The sequence below is a fragment of the Oreochromis niloticus genome, linkage group LG22, assembly GCF_001858045.2.
Source record: "Oreochromis niloticus isolate F11D_XX linkage group LG22, O_niloticus_UMD_NMBU, whole genome shotgun sequence".
NCBI classification, from domain to species: Eukaryota; Metazoa; Chordata; class Actinopteri; order Cichliformes; family Cichlidae; genus Oreochromis; species Oreochromis niloticus.
The window spans coordinates 16,111,908-16,128,926 of NC_031985.2; the positions used below are offsets into that span (position 1 = coordinate 16,111,908).

The 17,019-nt window shown below is 41.1% G+C and overlaps 1 protein-coding gene across 1 annotated transcript in view; it reads right to left on the minus strand.

The window, feature by feature from the left end:
• LOC100692553 (dolichyl-diphosphooligosaccharide--protein glycosyltransferase subunit STT3B) overlaps positions 1 to 17,019 on the minus strand; it is a 96,792-nt gene that overhangs the window by 21,947 nt on the left and 57,826 nt on the right. Inside the window, exons 4-6 of the mRNA XM_003452429.4 lie at positions 11,358 to 11,423; positions 3,626 to 3,725; positions 2,033 to 2,131 (exon numbers count right to left, since the gene is read on the minus strand). Of these exons, the coding sequence (XP_003452477.1) occupies positions 2,033 to 2,131; positions 3,626 to 3,725; positions 11,358 to 11,423 (265 nt within the window). The remainder of the gene's footprint in view (positions 1 to 2,032; positions 2,132 to 3,625; positions 3,726 to 11,357; positions 11,424 to 17,019) is intronic.

Below are 17,019 nucleotides of genomic sequence, written 5' to 3' on the forward strand. Positions count from 1 at the left end.
CTCCGCTCATCTTCTTAAAGCTGCCAACAACGTAAACGAATCGTGCACATATGTACGCACCCATCCATGCTGTCAGCAAGCAGATGGGGCTCACACTTGAGAGACGATACTCAACAAGCTTTAATAAGCTACCCACAAGCCAAAATGAACAGTGCTTAAAGAGCTAAGCCCATATGGGTGGCATGTAGGTGCTTACCCATATCCATTTCATAGATGTACCAATGTTCTCCTGCAGACAGAGCGTGACTATCACTGTAGGCACAAGGGGATTCGATTCCTGCTGCAGCCAACCACTCAGAGCATGTGCAATCACCAGTGGGTGCTTTGGATATCAAACAAGCCTGCACAGTTCCAGCTTTAATAGACAAACAACTGCAATAAGACCTAACTTTCCATTTGTGGCCAGAGTTTATAAACAAGTGTGTAAGTGAATAAAACCTGCAATATCGTTTACTGTCAGCAGGAGGCGACACCTCTTGCTGCAGAAAGAAGTATACTAAAAAAACAATTCTTTAGCTCACTTTATAATTTTCCTGATGCCTTTCTCATCACACACGCTACCAATCTGAGCCTGGTTCTGTCTGAAGGAAGGACAGTTTCTTCCTGTTAACAGGGAGTTTTTCCTTCCCAGTGGTGCCAAATGCTTTCTTAAAGGGGACCATCTGATTGTTGTTTTTTTCCCTGTATTATTGTAGGGTCTCTACGTTACAATATAAAGCACCTTGAGGCGACTGCTGTTGTGATTTGGTGCTATATAAATAAAGATGAAGCGACTTGAACTGAAATTCCAGGTCTTAAACCCTAGGTTCAAGTCTTATTTAATTGGCTGTAGCTCAGGAGGTACAGCAGGTCATCTACTAATCAGAATGATCGAACTTCAGATACATTCATCTGAGAGTGAATGTTAGATAGAAAGCATGTAGAAAAAAAGCGCTTATGTGAATGGGTGAAGTACGTTGTACAAAGTGATTTGAGTGCTCGGTTAGAAAAGCACTAAATAAGAACTAATGCATTTACCATTTTATACAGAATGATATTCAACTTGCAAATTATGGTCCTATTTAGGGTAAAATATGATAAAGTAGGGCATGTTTCATGCTATGGCTACTTTGTGAGTGGCAGGTCACTAACTTATGAGCGTGTTTCTTCAGGTTTTGATTCAGCACTGTTGTAAAGGTTATCACATTTGGAAGTGAAAGATGGGATAAGCCCAAGAGGGGGGAGACAAACCCAGCCTCAGGACATAGGCTAGTGTATTCCTTGAGCAGGTGCCAAGCACAGATAACGGGGAGAGTTACATCAGGAAGGGCATCTGGAATCAAATCTGTGCCATATCAGATCCATTCCCTGTGGTGACCCCTTGGGACACAAGGGAGCAGCCGAAAGTACTCACTCATCACCTCTGGTTTCATAAATCCAGATCGCAATGGGCATAATGCTCAGTCTGAGGCGTTAAAATGGGATACCACTAACTAACAGGTGATGTCATGGTGGCTACATCCATCTCTTATTTACAGTCTATGGTTGTGGCAGAAATTCCTTGACAGTCGCAGCAGACTGAAAGCTGAAATAACAGCTTTGAATTATAATTTCTGCAATGCGTCCATATGATGAGCAAGGTCCTGAGAGATATATTGCTCAATTATTTTATTCAGCCACATTTCACACAGTGTTGGTATCCAAACTACTCTATTGAAATTCAAAGCACATAATAACTGAAGTGTTTTATCCGAGTTAAAGGGAACACTCTGAACATTTGTTCAGTCAATATAAACATACTGATTAGATCAGCTGTTAGCACAAATAACGGCTTGTTCCTGCTTTAGGTAGGATAAAGAGAAATATGCTTGTGTATTCATGTATTTGTGACATCTGGTTATGAGTGAGTCATAAATTTGGAATAAAGAGCAGCAGTATCTTCCAAATACTGCTGACTTCATCATCAGATGTCTTGAGCTTTGTAAAGGGGAACCTGTTGTTCCAGGCTGAATAGAGGATCAGTCATACTGCAGGTACAGAGGGTGAGACTTACCAGCAGCAGCCATGTGCTCACTCGTCCTGATTGGCTGGAAGCCGACGAAAGGGATCTGCATGGACAGTATGAGGCCCACAATGTAGAAAGTGCTGTAAGCTGTAGAGAGGAGAACAGCGGAGAAACGGGGAAAGACCAGAAAAAAAGTAAATCATTAAAATAAAGCTACACCGCTAAGAAAAAAAGCACAATTTGGGTTCGACTGAGGGAAATCAACTTCGGTAGGGGTATTTAAAGTCTATTGATTTTCACTGTTGTACCTCAGAGGGAGCAAATACAAAATACCTAATCCGATGTCATTTACTGAGAAAATGGGAGTTGGCTCGGCGTGGTGTGGTCGGGAGGCCCGAAGTGAGATGACAGTGCTGAGAACAGTGCAACTCCCACCATTGTAGCTTCGGGAAACCAATTCGCAGATGCACCACTTTAATTAAGATTTCATACTCTTCCTGAAGAGTGTGCCTCGTTTTTGAAGTAGCTCTGACCGCCCTCAGCGATCTTTTTTTCTCTCCACACATCTGCTATTGACTCATGACAGACAGAGACGAATTGCGAGGGAACAGGCTACGAGGCATTTTATTAAACTAGGATTTTCTTTCTTTTTTTTTTTTTAACCCCTCTGCTTTTTTTTTTTATGTGTTCCTTCATTGCAGTTGAACAACACCTGACTCTGAAAAGAGGCGGTAAGGAATAGAGCAGGTGTCTTTTTTTTGGAATAAGTCTACAAATATATTTCCCCATCTTTCATTTACTACGAAAAGCCGCATGATGAATGAAGCAGCTATTCTTGAGGAACAGCGAAGACTGTAGAAATGTTTCCACCTCCTCTAACAGCCCTGCTTCACCAAGCAGAGTTTAATTGTTGTAGGAGCAAAGGTAGGTCAAAGCCCTCTTACTGTGAAGAGCCCATAATTTATTTTCAGTGCTCTCAAAGACTGTGCTTTCCAGTTACAGTGAGTACAACATATAATCATGCAGAGATGATACTTGACATGGTATCATTCATCTTGACCACAATAGTGGCGTCTGCTATAAATTCATCCCGAGCTGAGGACGGATGTGAGGACGGTGGAGGGTTCTCCGAGACAACGGATAACGTGCTGGAGCCGCCACGTGCATTCGTGAAACTCGGACGTTATCTGTGGGATAACAAGCCTACCCACTTCACCGGTTCTCTACCTCCAGTATATGCAAAGAATAGAAAAATAAATAAAAAATAAAGAGGATCAGGTAGCAGGTGGATACATTTACTGCTAAGTGGTGCGTGGGTGTATAGATGTCTGCACTGCTGATGATGGAATGCTTGCTGTTGTGAGAGACGAGCACAGGCGTGACTGGGCATTTGAGCTTGTTTCAGGGTCAAATGCTCGGGCAGCCATGTTGTGAGATGCATGTGTGCATGAGCGCTGGTTTTCCTGTATAGTGCCCACATTCATATTCTAATGAGAGAGGATCTAAAAACACGAGCGAGTCTCCAATACAGAGTCGGGTATGTGGGCGAGTTTTAAATATCAAGCCGCATGGTGAAAGTTGTCGTCTGGCGTGAGTGCTTGCACGCTCTGTGCTCGTGTTTGGCGTGTGTGACCATCTTACCGATATAGACTCTCCTACTGTAGCGTTGCATCAGGAGCAGCACAAACACATGCAGCGGGATCAGGTTGATAATAAACACGTAACCTCCCCACGCCGACACCTAGAACACAAATACACAGACATGTCAGTAAACGGACATTCATCATTACTCAGTTTTTTGTGAGTGGGTGGTGGGTGGGTGATGCCCATGTAAAACATGGAGGTACCAATGATTTTGTCACGTATTGCTTTGTGGTCTCATGTTTGGCATTTTGATCGTCACTGTTTGGCGCTTAAAGCTGATCGTGAGCGAGTGGGTGTGTTTAACTGTGAAATTGAGGACACTATTCTCACAACATGCCAATCAAAAGGTAACCACGCTTTAAATTATACCATTTTTTCCCTCTTCTTTCTTTAACTGGACCAAAAAGTCTGTCTTTGCATAAAGTTTGTAAAGAAACAGTAATGTAGATATGTTTAAGACTTCAATGCTCATTAAGTCAATAAAAAAAATTGAAGGAAAAAAAAAAAAAAGGAAAACACATTTTTACGAGTGCTTGGATTTCATATGACATGACATATGACACTGGCATCAGAAGGTGACAGTCATGTGTCTACAAGCTGCTTGGCAACCATCACTAAACAGCAAAATCTGAAGAATACTGACAACTGCCGGGTGTCACACCAATACAGCCTGTGTGTTGAGAGTCTATGCTTGTGTAGAAACAGGAAAAACAAAGAACAATGCAACCAGCTGTCTAGTGTAAAATCCTATCCCTAATAGAAAGGCAAAACTCTGTGCAGTCATAGAACTAGAAGCATTAAAATGGCTCGTGCAGGCTACGTTTTCCTCTGCAACAGTGTTGGAACCCCCAAATGAATGTTAAACATCTGGCAACATTCAATCTGTTTTGTTAATTCAAACTGTTCAAACCACTTAACCTCACTAGCTTCAAACAGAAGTAGTCATAAACAACTGTTGCAAAAAGCATTTACTTTTATCATCAATTAACAATCAGCTAATGGCTCACTCTATATAATGTCAACCAAAACCGTAAAAGATGCCACTGCAGCTTCTCTGAGCTCGAGGCAATGACTATTACTGCTTTGGATCTTCTGACCAACCAAAACCTGAACAGACTAATTCAACGGATGTAAAATCTTCTTTACTGCTGTTTCACTATTAAATGCAGGCACACTGCTGTAAAAGGAAAAACAGACATATATAGATTCAATAAAAGCCTGGCAATAATACTTTACATGTTAGATGCACCAATAACTTTAAAAGCACCACTAAAATTATACAGTTTCTGAGGTCTGCTGGGTTTCACAACTGTGGATGTGGGGGCCATAAAACTATGGCCCCAAAAGTGGGGAAGAGAAGAAAAGAAAAAAGAAAAAAAACCCATCACTGACAAGTTTTCAATTGCCTGTACTTGCAAAGGGCAAATGGAAATGGTGAGAGCATTAGACAGAGAGACAGAACAGGATGGAGAAAAAGTGAAAGTACACAGTGAAAGCATGGCAGAGCGAGCGAGAGACGGAGGAAAAGTCAAAGCATGTTTGTGCCAGAATGTGAAACCGCGAAAGAGGCAGAGACAGCAGAGAGGGAGGGATCAGAATAACATATGCAAATTGTTTGATCCCTCATTCACAACAGCTTTTGAGAGAGAGAGATCCATTGTACCTGCTAAATGTGCTGAAAAGATCATTCAATACACTTTCACAATCACAGGAAAAATAAGCATGCGTCATGTCTAATTGATAAACAATAATATCCCGCAATGAATAAACAGAGCCAAAGGAAAATTTCTAAATAAGTTCCTCGCAAGTGCAATTATCTTTTGGCAGTCATTCGCATCTGTTCACTCAGATGTTGACAGTCAATTAGTAGCAGGCGGACCGTGACTTATGTGGATGCAAGAGATGACTTCAATTTAAGTATCGTTTTCACTGTTGACACAAGGATGGCTAATCGAGTCCCTGCTGCTGACTGGCTGGGAACTAATTGTAAACATCACACTAGGAGCACAGTGACAGAGGCTAGCTGCTGCACTTGACTCGACCAAATGCAACATGTCTGCTGTGTTTGCCAAACACAACATTATGTACGTGTGTGTCAGTTATGTCCGACACTCCATTTTGCCAAGATGATGCTACAAAGTCTATTTTGAGCAGCTGGGCAGACGTTTACATCTCTGCCTGTCAAGCCAATGACATTACCATCCAGGAAGCACTAGCGGCTAGCTCGAACCAATTGCAACATCATCTCCAGCAAATTGTATAAGCATGACAGAGTCAGGAAAACAGATAATGCAGAGTGGGAGTTTGAATAATGTGGAGGAGTGTTTAATAATCAATATTCCCACACAATATAGAACCAAGACTAACTGATCTCCCTGAAGTATTAAGCAGCTACAGCTATAATAAAATGTAGCTCTAAACAGCTCATTAGCACTGCTCTCTCTTGAATTTGCCCCTTTTTAAAGAAAAGGGTAATAAAATAAGTCCATATGTCGCTCGTGTTAATTTAAAAAAATAAAATAAATCATGTTTACCACCTCCTTCCTTCAGGTTAAACTTTATAAAAACAGGCTGTTTAAAATATTGATCCCTCTGACTAGAACATTATTTAAATGCATTAACGACTCAAAGTTACAACAACACTTTTTAAAAACTTGCTTTTCCCCTTTGGGTATAAGAATCAGGCCACAAGCGTGGAAGCTGAAGTCTGGAGAAATTCCAGTGGCCTAATTGTTATTAACACAAAAAAGTGAGGTCGCCATCATTTGTACTGATACTTTCAGCTGCTTCCTGTGTCTCCCTCGGGGTTGGCACAGTGGATGGATCCACATGCTTCATTCGCCAAAGATTTTACGCCGGATACCCTTCCTGATACATTTTTCCAGACTGGGAGTACACAAGCTTGTGACGCCCCCTGAGGGTGGGTGTCTCCCGTCCCAAAATCGATCTGTGGATCTTTACCTTGTAAGGCAAATGTGTCAACCCCGACAAATGAGCACATTTTTGTCTTACAGCTGTAGAAAATGAAAGTTTTAAGAGTTTCTGTACCAAATGAGCTGTAACGCAGGGCATACTGCAACATGGAGCCAGAAATAGATTTCCATGCTTGATATCCTGAGAAATTAGCACCAAGCTCAATATATTTTTAATCAAGACTTCTCTCTGAGACTACACTTGAGGATAATCATGCTTCAAGCTAAATGGTACAATAAGCACAATAACAGTGACTATGCTTCCATGTTTAAAGGTAAAATTCACTAAGTAGCTTTAAATACATCACAAAACCGCAGAAAAAAATATTTTTAAACTGATAATTGCAGGTGACGAACTGAAATTAAGTCTCTTTGCACCATGGATTTGTCTAATGTCCATGATAAAAGACAATTCTGCGTGAAAGTCCAGGAACAAGCTCCATTTGAAATTACAGCTCTAAACGACAGCCCAGTGCCCGAGCCACAGGGTAACAGCAGAGGGCAGGAATCAGAAAATGTTTGGAGCCAAGTCTTTTAGCCGTTATCGCTCTCTGCATTTCATAGCTGGCTTATCTGATGACCACAGGGCCACTCTGAAGAGGCTATAGAGAACACAGCACGCAACACAGAGAAGGGCTTTACTCTGAATGGGTGTGTGCACGATGTGTGGACATCCATCTGTACACAAGTGTTTCCAGGCTACGTGCACTCACTAGGAACCACTGATTATTTACACACACAAAAAAGGAGGAAATATGTTTGAATTTTTGTGTGTGTGTGTGTGTGTGTGTGTGTGTGTGTGTGTGTGTGTGTGTGTGTGTGTGTGTGTGAAACAAAATAAGTTGCTGGGATAGTGGCAGACCAACCAATAAGTACAATCTTTTAAACACACCTAAAGACACTTTTGTTCTATAGGACTGCACTGAATACCATTTTTGGCCCTTTGGAGGTAATCGACGATATTTAAAGTAGGGTCGGGCAATCTTCTGCACGATCCCATCGTCCTACTGTCTCTCAGTGACTTTGCTACTAACAATTACCAGCCCCAGTGGGTAGGTGGGGACACTCGCTAAGATAGTATTGTTCCCCCTCCATAATGCATACTGTGGGGCCCACACACACAAGACACGCCAGCATGCTCACTCCACAGCGCTCCAAGTTCGTACTGGTGAACGACAGAGAGAAACACACCAGGGAGTTCAGTTCTCACTTCCCGCATGAAGGGAAAGAACGTATGCAATGCCAGTGGGAGAGACTGATTCACATATGATGAGTCAACCTACTGTAATTCATGTCTACAAGTTATATCTAATTATATTGATAATTTGGTATACATCAGCTTTTTCTCCCATTTTCCTTCGTTGAGAATGGCTTCTTGTGTTTTTGATGCTTGAATGATTCTAGTCAGTGTTTTGGCTTAAACACAAACCAAAGAAACACACATGTGCTCGTCTGAAAATGATCAGGTAGGAATGAAAAAGCAGCTAATGTCCAAAGGAAAACTTCAAAACCTTCAGAAAACCTAGAGAACTTTCACTCAAGACTAACCTAAAAATGCCAAGCAAGTCTGGCTGACTGGAAGCAAAATATAAAGAGGAGGGATAGCTATGCACCTTTGCACAGTAATGTAATCTTTCAATTTTCTGTCATTTGGAGATGATGGATCAGTGTAACAGCTCATCACTTTCAAATAAAAGAATAAAATAATTCAAGAGGGCTATAAAGTCGCTAAATGTACTGACAATGCAGTGAACTGACATAATCCAAAACTCAGGTACAGCCCTAGCATTCAGGACAAGAAATAAATACCTGATAAAGTGAAGGATCTGCAGACATGCCCTGAAATTACAGGCTTCTTTACTATAGGAGGGTTTAAAAGTAAGAATAAGCCAGTGCTTCTGGATTTAACAAGCAGACAGTGCAGCTGATGCATGCATCTGTTTTTGCTCTCTACAGCTTTTCCCTCCTTTACTCCAGCCTCACCGCTGGAGGGTTGAAAGGAGGATTTTGCACAGCTGCCAGAAAGGTTCCTGTGGCTCCCGTCCATCAGTCTTTCCAACTGCTCAGATCCTCTTCTTAATCTCATCCTTCTCTGCCCCCTCTTTTCTGATTATACCAACATTTAGGCAGGGGATTTCACCCTCTGTCTCCATATATGCCTTGAAAATGACACATTCAATTAAGCCCCAGGGGAAAACATAGTCTTGGCTATTTCCTGATTAAACTCACAGCATCACATGATATAGTGGGTTAAAGATAAATAAATAAAGGCAGGTTAGCCAGTGTTTGTAGTTCTTTGTGTGCAATATCAAAATGAGAAAGCGGGTGCTGTTAGGAGCTTGGTGCTGTTGGAGATGTACGAACCTAGTGTCATCTGCAGGGGGAGGTTAGCTGCAGACACAGTACAGAGAAACATTGCGGAGAGAGAGAGAGAGCAGGTGTGAAGGAGAGGAAGTAGTAATAAGGAGAAAGAAGCATGGACACAGTGTTCCCTTCCATCTAGAACATCGCAATGTTTTCTCCTTGTGCTGTCTTATCATTCTGTATTTGTTACCATCTTTTTGCCCCCTCCTTATCTTTTCACATCTCTCCATCCCTTTGTCTCCATTCTCTCTTCTATTCACCCTTCCACTACTCTTCTCTGTAGTCCTATCTGTCCACACACCCACTGGACAGAGTCTGATCGATGAAGCTGGATTTTGGTAATCTGTTTCATTTGACATCTCTCCCACTGATGGCCACAGAGATTTAGTCTGGAATGAGCCAGAAGCCTGAGATTTCACAGGCACTCGTGACCGTGACACACACACCAACAAAAACAATGCAAACAATCTGTCCCTGACGCACTGTGCTTGGACTGTCTTTTTATCCAATCCCTGTCATCAACTCCCTGGATGAGCTTGTGCCCGGATTCATAAATAAGGCAGAAAACACCGGATAAACCGTCCCTCCAAGTTTCCGTGCAACACCATGTGACTGCTAGACAGAGTGGACAGCCACTCCAATGCTACCATCTCTGCTCCTGTCTGTTTTTAAAATCATGGCCCAGTTCTGAATTAGAACAAGCAGCGCACACACACACACACACACACACACACACACACACACACACACACACACACACACACACACACACACACACACACACACACACACACACACACACACACACACACACACACAAAGAGGAGTATACCAAGAAAGAAATGCTCTTTAGTTCTATGAACCAAACGCAAAGGACCTTCTGTGTTTTGAACAGTTCAATTCAGCACGTATTTAAATATAGTATTCAAGGATCTTCGAAATCGCAGACAAGAGCCGCAGGTAGCACTTTACAGACGTCAGCTGCAGTGTAAGAAAATTATTCCACAGCAGGGAGAAAGTCTGGCCGCCAGGACGAAGCACTTCCTACAGCATGAGAACATAATGTTTTTGTCTCTTCTCAGAATCCGCCAGTACCAGCGCATTCTAGCGCAACTATTGTGAAATGTTCTATTAGGAGGTTGCTTCATATATAATATAGACTCATGAAATACTAGGTACACCTTTCAGGCACGCAGTTGGACTCCCTTTTGCCTTCACAGCTGCCTTAATTCTTTGCAGCACAGGTTAAAGTTGCTGGAAACATTCCTCAGTCTCTGGTCTCCATTGACATGAAAGCATCACACAGTTTCTGCAGATTTGTCTGCAAATCACATCAGTGATGCAAATCTACGATTGCACCACATCCCAAAGGTCTTCTACTGGATAGAGATCTAGTGACTGTGGAGGCAATTTGAGCATGTTCAGGAAACCTGTTGGAGATGATTCGAGCTTTGTGATGTTATCCTGTTGAAAGCAGCTATCAGATGATGTACACTGTGGTCATAAACGGATGAACGTGGCCAGCAAAAATATTCAGGTATTTAAACAATTGTATACTTAGGTTGTAACGAATGGCTATGTGAGTTACTGTTGCCATCCTATCAGCTTGAAGCAGTCTGGTCATTCCCCTCTGACCTCTGACATCGACAAGGCATTTTCGCCCAGAGAAAATGTCTTGCCGCTCACTGGACATTTGCTCTTTTTCAGGCCATTCTCTGTTAACCCTAGAAGTGGTTGTGTGGGGGAAAATCCCAGCAGATCAGCAGTTTCTTGAATACTCAGACTACTTATTTCAAAGTCACTTAAATTTCCATCTCCAAGTTCAAACTGCATCAGTTTGAACTTCAGCAGGTCATCCTGCCCATGTCTACAGAGTTGCTGCCATGTGATTGAGTAATTAGATATTTAACAGGCAGTGGAACACGTGTACCTAACAAATTTGCTGCTGCTTACATGTTAGTTTACATTTAAAGGAATAAAGCACAAAAATTGGAATGACGGGTGATTTTATGATTGTGATTTTATGGCAGTAATGGAAAGAAATCCAATAGTAATAAATAGCAAGATAAGAAATAGAAAGAAATTGTTTGTCAAGAGTCGCTATTAAGAATCCTGGAACCAGAACTGATAATCTTAATTACACTAAGCTCCAATTACTTTTATTATCGACTACACTATATGGTCGTTAGAAGACAGGAAGTACGCCTGTTACAATGACTTTGAGACACAATGCATTATGCATTTTATTCACTATAAAATGAAAAAACAGACTAAAGAGGCTTAGCATCAATCAGTTAAGTGACCGGTTTTGCAGGTTTAAATTAGACAGAACCCTACTTTGTTGCTGTTAAAGTTACCCACTGTGTTTGTGTTTGTATGCAAAAAATTCTTACCATGTAGAAATAGGACAGACAACAGCCAATGGTCCAGAATACCGAGCCCGTCTTCACCGATTTGACCTAAGAGGACAAACAGAGAGCAGAAAACAATTCAAGCCTCACAGCAGTTTTTTGACCATATATAATTCAACATAAAAAAGGATATGTATACCTACAGTCTGTTTTTCAGAGACAGAAGAAAGTAAAGCAAGAAAGGCTGAACAACTTCTGTGATAATGACATTCTGCACTATTCAGAATACACCAGAAAAATATGATATATGGGCATGGAGTGCAGACAGCCCTCTGAACTGCTGGTTTACTTTATTTGCTTTATTCACTGCTGAAACACCATCAAATTAGAAGTGTAAAAAAAAAAAAAAAGAGCTTAGTATACTTAGTATGGCTGAAAGTGCTAAAAATACATCACTTTTAATCCTTAAAAGAAGTTTAATAATCACAGCGCAATGATCATAGCCGATATGGAACAGCCAGCTGCCGTCAGAGAGATAAGGCTGGTTCAGAGTAAACCAGAGGCAACGTCTTGTAAACAAGCTCTTCTTCCGAGCCACGGGGTGACACAGAAAGCAAGTGTACACATTAACATAAAAAAGAAAAAAGTGCACACACACACACACAGACACACACACACTGCATCTTCACAACAGAAATGCGTTCAACAGTGACCTTTAAAATGATCAATCTCAGAGAGACTACCAGGGAGAACGGCAGTGTGCGATGTTGTCAAGAAGCTTTATCGTAGCCAGCGACACTTAAGATAAGCTGAAAATGGGGAAATCAATAACTGCCAGACCAAGGTGGTCTCACCTCCTCAAGCTAGCCAGCCCATTGGTCAGCCAATCAACCCAAATGCGAAAAATTAACAGTCCTCAAGCAGTTCTTTACTTGGCAGATGGGGCAGGCTGCTGTATCCGATTATGAATCTCATCCATTAGAAGATAGATCTCAGCTTTGTTTGTGGGAAAAGTGACAATATTTTAAAGCCTCGTGGCGCGGTTTGGCTTGGCATGACAGAACAAATTAAGATGAGATCTTCTGCACTATGGGAGATGAGACAGATTTAATATTACATGCCCTGATCATTGATTTAATCCCACCACAAGCCCATTTATCTTTTTTTTTTTTTTTTTTTAACCCACAACCCAGTAATAACCACGGCCCAATTAACTGTTTTTTGGCAAGCTCATTGGGTCTATAATTTAAGTCAAGTCAAGAGAGAGACTTTGTATAAAAAGCACTTTAAACAGCAAAGAGCGACACTTCCTAATTTTTCTTTTTAAATCAGTGTGACACACAAGCCAGTAAAATAAAAAAAAAAAAAAAAAAAAAAAAAAAAAGTAGAGGATTAAAATGATCACTTGTTTTTAAACTCATACTCCACTTCAAAGATTAATCATCTATCAAAACAATTCTGGAAGAACTAAAGATGAACTTTATGGAAGTAAGTGGGTTGTTGTGTTGTCACAGTAAAGCTGCTCTTTTCTTTGTGTAGTGAGCCAGCATAAGCATTTAACAGTGTCATAGATGTGTAGTTATTCGAGTCCTTTCTAAGATAACATGACAAAGTATGCTCAAATCATCCAGGTAAAGAAATCCCCAAAACTGGATTCTGTTCATCTGGAGTTATTTTGAAAGTTCAGTTTGCTCCAGTCCTTTCATCTTCTCCCTTCTCTACCATCTTGGACTCCAGCTGGCATTGATACTTTTCTTCTGCCCTGGAGCTCCACAAAGAGCTGGAGGGCAGCTCCAACCAGAACTTGCAGCATATGCTAACATGCCAGACTTGCTGAGGCTGCAGAGCACAAGAAGGATACTGTCACACAGCTGCAGGTTGATTTCTTTTGCCATAATGAAGCAGCCGTTATTGATAGTTCTCAATATTTTACATATCAAAATATTTTGCAAATCAAATATTTCCTGATAAGGGACTTCTAAATACAGCTGTTGAACTGTATTCTGTTATATTAGGCTTTTAGTTACTCATTTATGCAAAGGTTTAAAAAAAAAAAAACTAGCACACACTGCCAAAGGCAGAACCACCACAACACTAATCTTGTAAATGGCTCCATGCTGAGTCTACGTTTCTTTGTTTCTGAATGAAAACAAGCATTGTAGCAGAAAAGAATGGCAGTAGTTACTGTATAAGCTGCTGTACTCGCCTCAGAAAACATTCTCTTTCGGTCAGGGCCAAGGCTAGCATGTAGCCTTTTGCTGTAAATGTAAAATTGTGTTCAACTGGTGCCACTCCCCCTCCCCCTACTGCACTCCCTTTGTGAAGACAAACGTTACACAGTGTGATACGAGTCCAGCTAATTAAATGGATACTGAGAAAAAGAATGAAATTCCTGTTATAGCCATCTATGGAGAGGACATGGGAGTCAGAACAAGAGAGGGAGGCTGTGCAACCGTGTGCTGCTGTTCAAATGGGCATCTTAGCCATGCTGCAGCTCTAGTGTGTGTGAAGGATTCAATTATAGATTATGTGAGGGTGTGCATGTTTTAGGTTTGGGAAGGGTGGGGGGTAAACAGAGATTAAACAAGTGGTGTTGAATGGGTTAGCAGCAGATGAAATGAAGCAGTCTGTTAATGAAGATTGGGTTAGGACTGGAGGGAACCGCTCCGAGTTTCCACCACAGAGTGAAGAGGACAGGAGTAAACAGAAATTGAAGAAAGGAATCTGCAAATAAAATGGAGGAAGAGGAAGTAAAGCGAACAGAACAAGGAAGAGGTGAGAAAAAGCAGAACAAAGCAAGAGCTCAACAATGGCAGGGACAAAGAAAGACAAAGACAATTAAAGGGAGACAAGATAGAAGCAAGACAGAGGAGGAGGAAAGGAAAATGTAAGAGACAAATGTGGGTAAATGAGACTGATAATGGGAAGCAGTGGTGCATGGCCAGAATGATTGTTTTTCCGAGGCCCTTGCCAAATAGATTGGAGGACTGAATTGTACTAGGTGAGAGCAGGGGGATTTTTTCCCCCCCGATAGCAATGCTCTGTTGATAACATGTCACCTTAAGAGGTGAGAGGTACCACGAGGAACAGCTGCCTTGCTTGAAGATGTATCATCCATACACACAAGATGACAAAAGACCATTATAATGATGCAGAAACAAACAGATGTCCCCATCACAACCTAATACACAAGCTGAGGTACAACAAATGGTTATGGAGGAGTTTTTGGACCAGTCTCGGAAAGTTAGAAGGTGACATCATGATTTGGCAAAGGCTCTTCAAACAGTGACTCATTGTTTTCATTCTTATTGTTAAAAACTTTTTCTTATAATTTAATTCAGGAAAGACCGATCTGAGGAGCATTACTTGAGAGAGTAGAGCAGTATGCAATAATGCAATATGTCTGTGGAGGTTCTCAGTCATCCAGAAAGCCAGTTGTCTCCTTGAAAAGACAATCGGATTTCTTTACGTTTGTAAAGAAGTTTGGCCTCTCATCCAAGAGGTTTTTTCACTTCTAACTGACGCAGAGAGGTATTTAAACCCTCTCTGCATCAGTTAGAACCCTGCTGAGGGTTGTTGACTTCTTATCAATTATCTGAGTGGTTGCATGAGAATTTTTTTCTTTTTTTTTAAAGAAAAAGAAAAAAAGAAAAAAAAGAGAAACAATAAAAATGAAAGATGGGCCAAGATGTGAAACCTCTGTAGGACACTGCCTTTTCTCTCCATCACGTGAGATTACCTGATGCAGGGTGTGAATGAGGTATGAAGCAATCGGGGGTTGGGGTCTCAAGACTCCATTGTAGGCAGCTGATAGGTGGCGTTGTAAGCCATTATTTCTGTTCAACTACGGTCTTCCGTGGACGTTGATGTCCTCCTTTACTTTCAAAACAAAATGAACACCAGTATCTTCAAAGGGTGTCCCTTCTCCTTTAAGTCCCTTTAAGTCCAAGTGTACTGTTGCATTTTGGCCAGTTGATGTGGATGCCCCTATTAAAGGCTCGAGCACTGTGTACTTCAAATAAGTATAACAGGAATGACTACTTGGCCAGCGGCTCTCCAGCTGTCCATTTCCACAACATATTATAATTCATATAGAGTGAACTTTCTCTCCCTGGTGTTGTAGGATTCTGGTTTCCCCATGTTGGTATTCTAGTGGGTGGTGGGAGTCAAAGAACAGGTACTGATCTGTGTGTGGACTTCCGATAAACTTCAGAGACTTAGATCCATCTCAATAAGCACAGCCCAGTCCATGAACGGTAACCTATTTTCTCTTTGTATCCTTCCTGGTGAACAGTGGTGGTGACTTATGACACCACCTGTCAGCCACCAACAATGCAGTCTTGAGATCCCTCACCACCTGTCAGGTGATTTGACCCACAGCTTTGGTGATTAATCAGTATCATTAGGTCCCCTTAGACCAGCTCTAAGGGGACAGGCCCCCACTAGTGGTTAAATACCTGGGGGATGACTCACTATTTGTTCTAGACCTGCAGAGTATTCTTGGATGAGAAGAGAAGCTTCTTTATAAACCAAAAAGTCCATCTACCTTCTTTTTAAGCACTTAAAAATGCCATAATGCAGTTTATCCAGATTCAGTGCAGAGCCACAGCTCACCTCAAGCTCACCTCTTAGAAATATTCACTCGACTGCAGCTCTCTGCTGAGTTTGCAGTCTTTTCTGCTAAACTCATCTCAGCTAAACTTTTCTTTTTTCTTTTTATTTCTTTGCCATTTCATTTCAGTATTTCTTAGCAAGTCAAATGATTTCTCAAAGGTGTCATTTTTTACAGCCTCATATAAGCTGATAAAATCATTGTCATTTGCCCTTTGTTTTTAAGTCATTTAATCTAGCTCTGGATGGTAAAGCCAAAAGCTTGTGTCAAAATAAGATTCTGGTGGTTTTACAGTATATCAGTATTGTTACTACTACTACTATTTTTGGATAAGAAGGTCTTTACATAGGGAGCTCTAGTAGCTCCTTCTTCTGAGAATATATTTTTTTAAAAATTGTCAACATAAAAAAAAAAAAAAAAAAAAAAAAAAGGTACACAAAATTACACAACCATACAAATGATCACACATCTGACACAAGGAGGCTATTCGTTAACAGGCTGCCCGTTATGCTTTTCACTTGTTGCCACTCTTTTTAAAGTCAACATATGGCTCGTTAGTGTTAATGCTTCTATAGTGGAGCTGTGTGACGCGGCTCTGGAACACATTTGGATGTGTTTTTTCCAAACTTTGTGGCACAAATTATTCTGTCATTGGGGGGAAACACCTGTTACCGTTGAGTAGCATATTATCTTGTGTGTGAGGAGCTGCCAAAGCCGCTGGCTGCAGTCAAAATCCAGCACAAAAGCAGAGGAAGCAGGGATGAAGCAAAAAACATTGTTTTGTTTACTGATAAACTTCCAAACAGCAGACACAGCTCCTCTTTTGGTCACCAGTTATTTTTATGTTATCTTCAAGTTTAATTTCCATCTGTCTTTGCTGAATGTACCGACAGAGTGCAGAGTGATAGCTATTGTACTAACTGGCTAGCTAGCATTACTCAGCTTGCCAGTTGGAGGTATAATTTTTTTTTTTTTTTAAAACTGTCCAATTTTGATAGTACAAATTTATTTATTTTTTTAATTATGCCACTAATTATTTTGTGCTATGAGGTTTGGTGAATGTAAAACATGTCTATAACTTCTAGGTTGGAA